Source organism: Dermacentor silvarum, chromosome 2 (genome assembly GCF_013339745.2).
Source record: "Dermacentor silvarum isolate Dsil-2018 chromosome 2, BIME_Dsil_1.4, whole genome shotgun sequence".
Taxonomy (NCBI): Eukaryota; Metazoa; Arthropoda; class Arachnida; order Ixodida; family Ixodidae; genus Dermacentor; species Dermacentor silvarum.
The window spans coordinates 186480270-186492656 of record NC_051155.1 but is presented as its reverse complement, the minus strand read 5'-3'; the positions used below and the strand labels follow the sequence as shown (position 1 = coordinate 186492656).

At 48.3% G+C, this 12387-nt stretch overlaps 1 protein-coding gene across 1 annotated transcript in view; it reads right to left on the bottom strand.

The window, feature by feature from the left end:
* The window catches only part of LOC119440609 (hemicentin-2), a 90851-nt gene that overhangs the window by 10007 nt on the left and 68457 nt on the right, over positions 1–12387 (bottom strand). Inside the window, exons 5-7 of the mRNA XM_049662983.1 lie at positions 2680–2831; positions 1618–1762; positions 172–465 (exon numbers count right to left, since the gene is read on the bottom strand). Coding sequence (XP_049518940.1) covers positions 172–465; positions 1618–1762; positions 2680–2831 — 591 coding nt within the window. The remainder of the gene's footprint in view (positions 1–171; positions 466–1617; positions 1763–2679; positions 2832–12387) is intronic.

The window sequence follows — 12387 nt, the reverse complement described above, 5'->3', positions numbered from 1 at the left end:
ATACACAATAGGTTTGTTCAAACCATTCAGCACCTTCTGGCTTTTTTATTGAATGACAGACGCATAAGTCACGTGTGCAGGTTCCGCACTATAAATGAACATAAGCGAAAAGATTTCAACTCTATGTCACATTGCTATATGAAGAACATAGGACGGATAGAAGTGACTTACACTGCACCCTTAGATGGAGCTCGTTGCTGACCGACTCGCCTTCGCTGTTGGTGGCGACGCAAGTGTAGCGCCCGGCGTTCAGGCGTTGGATAGCCTGGAAGACGAGCGACTGGTTGCTCGTGATCACCTTGGCTGCTGGGTTCGAGTGGACCTCGTGGCTGTCTTCGAAGCGCCACACAACCTCGCTCACACGCGGATTTGCGTCGATGCTGCACTCCAAGTACACGTCTTGGCCCTCGAAGATCTCTTCGAGCCGCAGTCGCTTTCCCAGTTGAAGAGTTACAATAGGCTTGTCTGCGCCGTGCCGAAGAAAGATGTTCATTAGTAATGTACAGCACTCAATAACCCTGCATGGCTATTAAAGACGAGGCGCACCGATTCTCTGCTGTGTATTTCGTGCAATAAGAGCGGAGCTCATCGAGTGCTTTCTGTGTCTGTGCCTAAGCTACGGTGGTGAAAGGGCCGCGCTACGTGAAAACTTAGAAAAGAAAGGCCTCCCACATGCGCGTCTTTAACACCTCGTGTTTCCGGAAGGATTCTAGAAGCAGGCAAGGAAGCTTCGTGCCTTCTTCTGATATTTTTAAGAGACGCTCACCTGTTCCACAGATGGTATACCACAGTGACAATGGAAGAGACCCTATGGCGGAGCAATTACCAGCGTCGATCACCAGCTAAATTATTTCTGTAGCTACCACACCCCAAGTGGCACAGTCGCCCCAGCCGCACCAGTCCGAGTCAATGCTGAACCGCGAATCTGGTCGCTACTCACCGGAGGCACTTTCCTGCACCAATACGATCTCACCCTCGCGGTATACCACGATGCAACACCTTGCTTCCGCGAGCGCCTGCACATACCCGTTGACGAACACCACACACAAACACACACAGACACACACACACCCCACACACCACAACACACACACAAACACACACATACACACACACGCGCGCGCGCGCGCGCACACGCGCGCATACGCACACGCATACACAATTATAGATTCGGCAACAAAATAATCTTTCGTTCTCGACATATAACGTCGTCTGATTTGCTGCCGTCGCTTAGACAATAACACTCCGGTATCTGAACCCCTTAACAGCGTGCTGTAGAGATATACGGAAACAACGCCGGATCTGGTAGTGTTCGCTTCGTTTCGGGTAGACCTGTGCTCAATCGTAAGCTTGTTATTCATTTCTCTTGAGTTCTAGAGGTATTCGTAGCTAAAGGGCACGCATGCTGCGTGCCCTTTGCGTCAGAAGTCTTGTGGCTAGGGGCTCACTGAACCCAGCCTCGCTCTGAGAAGGCACCATTCTTTCGCTGTTCGGTTTTCTGGTGCGGCAGTTATTGAGAAAGCACTGCACGACTTTTCAAGTGGATGATGGGCACACTTGGCAATGGCGTAAGACGAAATACATAATCGGCGATGCGATTAGTAGGACTGCACTTACAATGCACGTCGAGGCTGTACGATGCTTCGAGGAAACTTCCATGCAATACCGGGGTTTTCGGCGACGCATCGGAGTCGTTTTCCGTTGTCCTCTCTTCTGGGTGTGTACGTGACCACCGAAAAACTCGGTTTCCAATGGGCATCATCTACGTATTTTGAAATAACAAAATAAGGGTTAGAACTGCCTGTAAAGACCTTATTGTGCGTATGAGTGCACAGCGGCCTTCTCATATCAGATTTTGGCAGCACATTCTTTTGAAAAACGATTGTGTTTGATACGTTTACACTTGCACACCCATGGTGCTAAAAGAAATTATTAAGCAGGAGCGCCGTACACAAGTGAATTTTGAGTGTTGCAAAATGAATTTTTCATTCGACAAAAAAGAAATGTCATTTGATTTCTCGAGCCCCGTAATATGAGTGGGCCAACTATGCCAATGCTGGCGAGAACTCACGACCCTGAGGAAGTCGATTCGGGTCCGTGCTCATAGACCTCTGTCAGCGTGCGAGCCTACCGCGTTAAGCTATCGCAAATAAGCAGAAAACTAGCAGAACACTGATCAACTGATGGCCTGCTATGCTAAATTTGAGGCATTACTTGGTTAAGGGGTATGATCATACAGCTCATTGCTCAGACTTAGGTTAAATATACTGAGTGAGGTCAACAGGACCCACAGTTCAATGAAATACTGCGGTTGAGTGACCGGTGCGAGTCTGGGGCAGTAAGACCACATGAGGTAGCAAGTGATCGATAGCATGTGAAGCTCGAGTAGAAGTGATCCTTGGCTCTTGCGACCCCCCAATTCTTGACAGATGACTTAAGCCTGATCGACGCTATGATTTCAAGTATATGTAGCTCAGGTTGTCTTCTGTCAGGTTGTTTTTGTCCCCCACAGTTTAAGGTGCTTATTTTAAGACTACTTTTCTCGTTCTTTTCTTTTTTTTAAGAAGGCGCGGCAAAATTTGTCAACGTTTGACAGATAATTGACAAGCGACAATGGAAAGACACAGGAAAAGGGACGCAACACTAGAGCAGGCACTATAGTGCGACGCGTAAACCAACCTTGACATTGTCGGCGGATATCTTGGCCTTCCCACTCCACCATGTGATCACAGGTGCAGGACGGGAGCCGGCAGCTTCGCACTCAATTTCTGCCGGCAGGCCGGCAGCCAAAGGGCGCTGCTTGGAACGAATGCGCACCATGGATGGCTTCACTGCAACAAGACACAGAGCTCAGAGCGCAGACTGGAGGCAGTGACGCCACTAGAAACTTCTGACGCATTGCTTTATTTAGCACAATTTTTTTCCTACGAATGAATAGCTGGTTAAAGATAAATGAGCACAGAGATATTGAACAATCACGAATATCCCCTTCAGTCACAAATTATGATCGAACGTCGATAAATGTATGAAATTTACATAATTTTATGCCAAGATGTTGCAGACTCCATTAAGAGCAAGTCAAGCTGGTAGAATGACGTTCTGCTTTTTATGATGAGTCACCATAATTAAAGAGTGATTAAGTATATAATTACTGTGCACTCCATAATGATACTTTTCATTATAAAAAGAATTTATTCACAAGTGTATTATTCACAAGTGTAAATTACCTGCACAAGTAAATTATTGGTTTCAAGCTTTACTAGAAAGAAAAAAATGTCACAGTTTCGCCCTAAGGGCGAAGCAATGAATGCGATAGCAACACAGCAATGTCATACGAAGTAAGGTGAGCGGCTTTGGTAGCAATATGAATTGTAGTAAACATGAGCTGATTAAGTAAGCAGGTGTGCTGCGGCGTAAGTAGACCGACATGAAGAGAGACTCGATGACCACTAGAAGGCGCGTGAGAAACGGTGGTGTTGCTGAGAAGCGCTTCCCGTGGGTAGCGCGTGCGAAAGGACACACCTGTAGAGCTGCACTGCCGATCCGGGCAGCATTGCATGTGTACCGTGCGTTGGAAAATGTGGCCCGACTATTACTAACTGAATGAACAAGCGTGGTGTGAGCGCGCACAAGCAAACATGAACAGATCACACTGAATGACTGCAGACAACGACTGTCAAAACGCTGGCAGCAAGCGCATACGCCACAGCGCGAGAAGGTACTACGTGCGGTCTATCGCTTCAACGGAAACTGAGCGGCGAATGCAGCGCGCATACAAAGGTCAAAGCCGTGTGGAGATAAGAGACGGTGCGGGCGAGCGACGAGCGCGGTTGTTGGCAGAGTAGAAGTGCCCCCCCCCCCCCCCCCCCCGGCTTCCTCCGGCGCTGGCTTCCCGCTTCCTTGCTTGCGCGTGGGAGATTTGGGAGTGGAAAGTTCCCCTTCGCCCGGTTGCAAGATAGGCCTTTGCAAGATAGGTTGCAAGATAAGCGTGCCGTATGCCCGCACGCTTCCGCTCGGGCATACCGCGCGCGGCGAAGATTTTATCTATACGGAACCACACGGCGACGGCGACGACGACGGCGACGGCGATGACAGAAATCCGGTTGAAGTGTCCATATAATTGCTATCGCAATAAAAAAATATTTCGCAATTGCTACAAACTCCCAACGTCACACCTCTCGTCAAACACTGTAGTGCCTTCTCCAAAGCGATCTTCGGTAGCGATAGATTTCCCTCAGAAGTAAAATTAAGGTACTTAAGGTAAGCAGAACGTTTACTTTACCCTGGGATTAGTTTTTTTGGTCTATTCTTGGCCACAACTGCACAGAAATGGCAAAAATGTGGTTGATCCCTCTTATATAGGAATCGGTATAGAACACGAAAGTGAAACGTGTCTTCACAGAAGTAGTGTAATGTTTATTGCACATTGATATATAATGTCTATTGGTGTTTTGTGGCTAAAGCGCCCTTAGGCGTTGATGCACCCACGCTGACGCCTGGTGGCACGTCTCCTCCATCACGACTACCAACGTCGATGACCATGAGCAACCGTCGTGCATATGGAAGCTGCACTACGCTGCACACGCTAGCACAACGCGAAAGACGAAGCACGTAACTGACACACTAATACAACGCGCAAGACAAAGCACGTAACTGAATCGTCACCGAGTCAAATCAGCGCGTACAGCGCGTCGTAATTGCAGCCTCCGCGATCAACTTCAGAAACATTTTCAGAGCTAATTGCGGAGGCCACGCTCCGCTGTGCTGAGTACGGTGAACGCCACCTAGGTGGCGTTGGTAGTGCTTCTTGATGCCAGCGTCCCTTCGAATGCTGGCATCGAGGCGTCGTAGTACTGAGACCACCGAAGCGTTCACTGTCGGTGCGCGTTAAGGCCGGAATACATGGAGCGAATAACCGGCGTCCGAGCGAAGAACTTCGTCGGGCGGCGAACGTCCGACGGCCGGCGTCAAGAAATTTGCCGTCCGCAGCCGATCTGCCTGTCCAAACATTTTCGTCGGGCGAACGCCGCCGCCGGAAGCGTCTAGCGCGCAGCGGTGGACGACAGCCAATCAGGAGGCACTAGTTCCGGTCGCAATGCATGCTGGTGTTTCGCGCGCGCGCGCCTTTTCGCGTCGTCTGCAATCGCGTTGGTGTTGCCGTGTCTGCATGTCTCTGCACCGATTGAGTAGTTCCTAGTATGATCTCTCAGGAATCGCGTTGTATTTGTACATCCCATATCCGCTGATCTGCGAGGAAACAGACAAGCAGTGCAAGCTCTCTACAACAACCTTCAACAGAAATCTTCTGATCTCAGAGGCCACATGCTGTCGTCATGCCTATCTCCCGACTTCCCCGATAGATGGCGTTGGCATCGGATATTTCTTTCGCTAGGCTTAGACGCGTTCGAAACGAGAAGCGATCTCGAAAACTACTCAAGGTTATCCATAATACTCTGTCGTCGAAGCGGCCTGAGACTAAGCGAAAGCCGTTTACGCAGTCATTTGCTTCCAACTAAGTGAATTCTACAAGGACAACGCCAAATTCAGTTCGAAGCGGGCGGCCGGGACCGCCGCCAACACGGCGGCCAACGCGCGGCGGCGTTCGCCGCATGTATTGCAACACAGCAAACATCCTGCGTCGTGTCGCCGCGTCGTTACTTGACGCGTGAAGTTCGTCGAGAAAGTTCGCTCCATGTATCCCGGGCTTTAGTGTCATAATGCAGTACTTCTCTTTTCTGCTCATAGGCGGCGGCACCGCCCCGAGCAAGAGCGCGGGTACACGGAGGAGTGTTAGATATATAAGGCGCGTCTGTGTAGCTCTCTGCGAATGCGTTTGTGGCGCAATGGGTTAAACGCTCGGCGATCTATCGTCGCGGACCGAGAGGTCGTGGGTTCGATTCCCAAATTTTGCATGTTTGTGGAACTTTTTCTTCTGGTTTCTTTCTTTGTATTATGTTCTATGACGTATTTCCGTGACGGAAATACGTCAGTGAAGTCTTGGTGGACCCCGGAATAAAACACTTTCGTGTTAAAAATGTGGTTGATCCCTCTTATATAGGAATCGGTATAGAACACGAAAGTGAAACGTGTCTTCACAGAAGTAGTGTAATGTTTATTGCACATTGATATATAATGTCTATTGGTGTTTTGTGGCTAAAGCGCCCTTAGGCGTTGATGCACCCACGCTGACGCCTGGTGGCACGTCTCCTCCATCACGACTACCAACGTCGATGACCATGAGCAACCGTCGTGCATATGGAAGCTGCACTACGCTGCACACGCTAGCACAACGCGAAAGACGAAGCACGTAACTGACACACTAATACAACGCGCAAGACAAAGCACGTAACTGAATCGTCACCGAGTCAAATCAGCGCGTACAGCGCGTCGTAATTGCAGCCTCCGCGATCAACTTCAGAAACATTTTCAGAGCTAATTGCGGAGGCCACGCTCCGCTGTGCTGAGTACGGTGAACGCCACCTAGGTGGCGTTGGTAGTGCTTCTTGATGCCAGCGTCCCTTCGAATGCTGGCATCGAGGCGTCGTAGTACTGAGACCACCGAAGCGTTCACTGTCGGTGCGCGTTAAGGCCGGAATACATGGAGCGAATAACCGGCGTCCGAGCGAAGAACTTCGTCGGGCGGCGAACGTCCGACGGCCGGCGTCAAGAAATTTGCCGTCCGCAGCCGATCTGCCTGTCCAAACATTTTCGTCGGGCGAACGCCGCCGCCGGAAGCGTCTAGCGCGCAGCGGTGGACGACAGCCAATCAGGAGGCACTAGTTCCGGTCGCAATGCATGCTGGTGTTTCGCGCGCGCGCGCCTTTTCGCGTCGTCTGCAATCGCGTTGGTGTTGCCGTGTCTGCATGTCTCTGCACCGATTGAGTAGTTCCTAGTATGATCTCTCAGGAATCGCGTTGTATTTGTACATCCCATATCCGCTGATCTGCGAGGAAACAGACAAGCAGTGCAAGCTCTCTACAACAACCTTCAACAGAAATCTTCTGATCTCAGAGGCCACATGCTGTCGTCATGCCTATCTCCCGACTTCCCCGATAGATGGCGTTGGCATCGGATATTTCTTTCGCTAGGCTTAGACGCGTTCGAAACGAGAAGCGATCTCGAAAACTACTCAAGGTTATCCATAATACTCTGTCGTCGAAGCGGCCTGAGACTAAGCGAAAGCCGTTTACGCAGTCATTTGCTTCCAACTAAGTGAATTCTACAAGGACAACGCCAAATTCAGTTCGAAGCGGGCGGCCGGGACCGCCGCCAACACGGCGGCCAACGCGCGGCGGCGTTCGCCGCATGTATTGCAACACAGCAAACATCCTGCGTCGTGTCGCCGCGTCGTTACTTGACGCGTGAAGTTCGTCGAGAAAGTTCGCTCCATGTATCCCGGGCTTTAGTGTCATAATGCAGTACTTCTCTTTTCTGCTCATAGGCGGCGGCACCGCCCCGAGCAAGAGCGCGGGTACACGGAGGAGTGTTAGATATATAAGGCGCGTCTGTGTAGCTCTCTGCGAATGCGTTTGTGGCGCAATGGGTTAAACGCTCGGCGATCTATCGTCGCGGACCGAGAGGTCGTGGGTTCGATTCCCAAATTTTGCATGTTTGTGGAACTTTTTCTTCTGGTTTCTTTCTTTGTATTATGATCTATGACGTATTTCCGTGACGGAAATACGTCAGTGAAGTCTTGGTGGACCCCGGAATAAAACACTTTCGTGTTAAAAAACTCTCATTGGCCGTTCGCTCCCCGTGAAAGCGCGCGAGGGCGAGGGACGCGTGCTCTCACGGGGAGTGAACGCACGGCTACAGTGGCACGGCGGAGAGCAAACGCGACTTCCCAGTGGAAGGGGAGCGGTTGGCGAGGAGGGCATCGAGGTACTCTAGACTGTGCGTGCCCACTCTCCCACTGCAGCGCATGAGCGCAGCCCTGCCAGCCTCTGCCGCCTGTGCCGCCGACTTTCTCTGGGCTCTCGCCCGCCTCTCCCCTAACAGTGTCGACAACGACGTTTAGCCGTTCCGTCACGTAGTCATCGTTTTGATAGCGGTTGTGTGCGGTCACACAAACAACGCACACAACTGTTGTCGACGGCGGTGGCGTTTTGCCCGCGTTCGCACCGAACGCGCGCGGCGTTGGTGGCGTGTTTATGAAGAACGAGCCAACCTTTGCCGCACACCCTATGGCGGTGTACCGAAGCGACCATAAGGTCATGGTCACTGTGGTCACTCAATAAATGAAAACCACCAGATCATATACAGGGTGTTTCAGCGAACACTTTCAAAATTTATTTAAGGTTGCCTGTGGCAGATATCCCAATTCTAGTTAATGAGCTGATCTACTCGAAGAGGCGGACATTACTTGCACAAAAAATTGAAATGCATAATCGGCTAATTACCGATAATTCACTAATTCAGTTTTTAACTAATTACCTGATGGCCCATATTGCAATTTACAAATTGTAGCCGTGGAGTTCGCAAGGCGGATCCACTTAGAAATAATTCTCAGGATGACACCAGTTTCGAGATATTAATTCCCGAACTTTGCGGAGAAATGCATTGCCGTTCCAGTTAGTTTTGGTCTTCAATGCATAAAGCGACATTTTGTTAAGAACCTAACTGGAACGCCAACGCATTCTCCGCAAAGTTCGGGAATTAATATCTCGAAACTGGTGTCATCCCGAGAATTCGTTCCAAGTGGATCCGCCTTGCGAACTCAACGGCTACAATTTGTAAATTTCAATGTGGGCAATCAGGTAATTAGTTAAAAACTTAATTAGTAAATTTCTGTTAAATATTCGATTATGCATTTCAATTTCTCACGCAAGTAATGTCCGCCTCTTCGAGTAGACCAGCGCAGGAACTAGAATTGTGCTATCTGCCACAGGCAACCTTTAAGAATTTTTGAAAGTGTTCGCTGAAACACCCTGTATATTTCTCATTTTTAATAGTCCAAATAACCAATTACACCATCAGATCTTAATAATCATAATTGGAAACACATAATTCCCACCATAGTACAGCTTCGCTGGTCTTCCATCTCCATCCAGTGGAAGGGCTGACAGTTTTTATGATTTTTTATGTCTTATACGGTAACGACGAGATGACACTAAAAGACAGAGATCGCCAGAGCAAGATCTTGCTGATTATCACTATCATTTTCTGCAACGATAGTTGATGTCCCAGTCCACTTAGCGCTATCAAAAGGGATTTTCTTTGCATGTAGCTTTTGGATAGTTGACAAACACCTGCTTGGGTAACTAGTTCGAGAAAGAATATGAAAATAGCCGAAGCGGTCTTGACAGCGTGCTGCCTTGAAATAACACTCACGTGGTTAATTATATTATCCAAACTTCTACTTGTAAATAAATGTGCACGGGCACTGACCACGGAACTAAATTTTAACGGAAACCAACGCTCCGGCTTCCGCACAGGAGCCCTGTTAACAAAACTTCTCCTTTTCTCAACATGGCAGGAACCTGATGTTGTATGCGTGCTTTCATGGTGGCACAAGTGTGAGAGGGAACATATATACGAATAGAGGAAAGGGGGCTTTGTCCTGTTCCCATTTCCTTGCATTTGTTTTGTCCAGCACTTTTTATGGTTACACGTGAAAGGAGGTTGAAAAAGTGTGTCCTGAACAAGAGATTTAAATAAGGCTGAAAGAGTATTTGCAGAGCGTTATACAGGATGGAGAAGTACACAGTTTATCTCTCGTTTCTCTCTGTCATTTCCGCTTATCTTTTTTCTTTGGGCAGCAAAGGCTTTCTGACGCCCTTCGGTCATTCATCAATATAACTTCAATGGCATCACACCCACGTGTCAACGACTCATATGACCCAACGAGCGCGACGTTGCCCCTCCTTGTGCTGAGGCTTTAGAAAGAACAAAATTCCAGAAATGGTGAACTGAATTCTATAGAGCCCAAATCAAACAAATGACATGAAAAAAAAGAGAATCAACAGAACACAAGAAGCGCGAACTACCAGGGAGGCAGCGTAATATTGCCATCTGTCATCATCGTGGTCATTACTTTGTCATGTGTGGGATCCGCATGCTCAAGCGACCAGTAGTTTGTGTTGAGCGAAGTGGCACTTTGAACTGGCACCTATATGCCACTGATACATATATGAAGTTGCAATATTTACCCCGTTTTACTCGACGGAAAGTAACGTTACTATGGCGCCCGCGAATAGGCGTTTCCTTTACGAACGCCTACTCATTCTTAATTGGAATGGCAGACAGTGCAAATTGCAACACACCTGGCGTAGACGAAATCATAAAACACCTCCTGACTGTGATGAGAAGCTGGCCCTACGGATAACTTTAGGACACTAGATGACAGGTCTTCTACAGAAGAGAAGATCATGGGAGCGCGACCTTGTGAAACTGCAATGTACGATGCCTAAAAAGCGCTGAAGCGCTTATCGACTCGTATGACCACTTGCTATGAACTGAACGAACAATGAACACTTCATTGTGTTGTGCAAGGTTGAACGTTTTTCCTCTTTCTCACCTTGCAGTGCCTTTACCGTTTTCACAGTGCAGGGTAGCCAACCTGGCTCAGCCGTGCCTTTACTTTGACTTCTCTCCGTCTCTCTCTCTCTCTCTCTTTGTCATAAAACTGGTCAATAAATAAGAAGAGAGTTCCTCGCGAGCACGCATGAAACCTTTGCCTGAACGTTCTGATTCACACAGCGAATGGGATCCGCTTTTGGTTTTCACCCCCCTCGCACTATCAGCCATCACAAAACATTTTCCGTGTTTTTCTTTACCCTCAATATCTCGAATTAGATGGTGTGGGATCACGGCGGAAAGTACGCCTGTCCTTTGTAGATAAAATGCTTTCCTAGGCGTTATTTTCGTTGTGTTTAACCAGCGGATTTGGAAATTCTGTCGTCTCGCCTGCAAGTCTGCGTGAGACAAAACTGGTAGACTTGCCTAAAAATAAGGAAGCTTCGTGTAGCAAATAATATAGAGAAATACGAGCTGCAGACTGCAGCACATAGGCTTTTTTTTTTTTTACAGTGAAGGAGGTGTTTTCAAGGAAAGTATGAGTAAATCTGTGGGCTTTAGAGGACGTGGTTGTAATAGGAGTGGTAAGAGGAGGGAGCGGGTAGAAGAAATCTGAGGGGGGATTTCTCTGCGAAGGCATGGCTTTAGGAAGGTAATCAACGTGCAGGGTCTCGGGCAAAGCCCCCGACGAGGCCTGCTGCTGAGCGCGTGTCTCTAAAGATCGATGAATGTAAACAACCTGAGTGTAAAAGAGCAAGCCTGTGCGCATCGCGAGTGCATGGGGAAAAAGTGAAAACTCGCGTTCCTTTGGAAACCTCTTATTGAAGAATAATTGGTCATACATTTCTTTCGAGAGAATTAACAGAGGCATCAGTCCTTGCGTCCTGAACGTGCTGATCATTCGGAAGATTAGTCTGTCTTGGAGGCAGGTGACGCAGTCATATAGAAAAACAATGCTAAATTTGTGCTATGTCCTACTGCTACATTTCTCGACTTCCACGACACACGAAGTGCAAAGATTGCGTATGTGAGCATATCGCATAATGGTCCTTCCTAATAAACCAGAGTTATGCAAATGGATGAACTCGAGACAACTGTACATAACGGCCAACTGTGTGAGGCCGTAGCTTTGTGTTAGAGTGAACTCTGAAATGAAGACAGTGTAACCGGTCAGATAAAGCTACATTTGTTATTATCTCACCATTTGCAGCCGTTTAATTTCTTCGGCTGAGCTCTTTTGTTAGTATCTGTATTCCGAGAAACGGTATTCGTGTAAACACAAGAGCCAGGTGCTATCTGGGGATATGAATTTAGGAGCAGTACTGGTGCCAAGAACCGGGCTCGAGAAAAGAAAGAAATGACGATGCAGCTCACTCGAAAAGAAAACCGGCTACTGCTTGATGTGCGAATGCATTGTTTTAGACATTCCATCTTGAATAGGCATCGCAGCTATCCCTAAGTCACAGTTTGCGTGCACTACTGCTGTGTTAGACCTAACAATAGGACAAGGTGAATGATCAGTGAAGAAAAGCTCGCCATTATTATTGATATAGTGTGCTCGTTCTCGAGTATTCCTCACTAGTTAAGCAATTGGCTCACTGTGAAAACGACGCCTGACGCGTCCCCCATTCGATCGAACAGAGCCTCCGTCTATACTAATTCATAATTAGTTATTGCCGGCTAATTGAAACACAAGGTGTTTTGTACCCGCCACGTCCCGATTCTCCTTTCGCAACCACTCCCCTAATGCAAACGAAGCCTCTGATTCGTTTTCTTTGTTGTCTTACGTAAACAAGCCAGGACACCCTCCGCTACAACTCGTGTATAGAGCAACCACCAACGGTTACGGTTGAGATTCCATGCTCTATGATG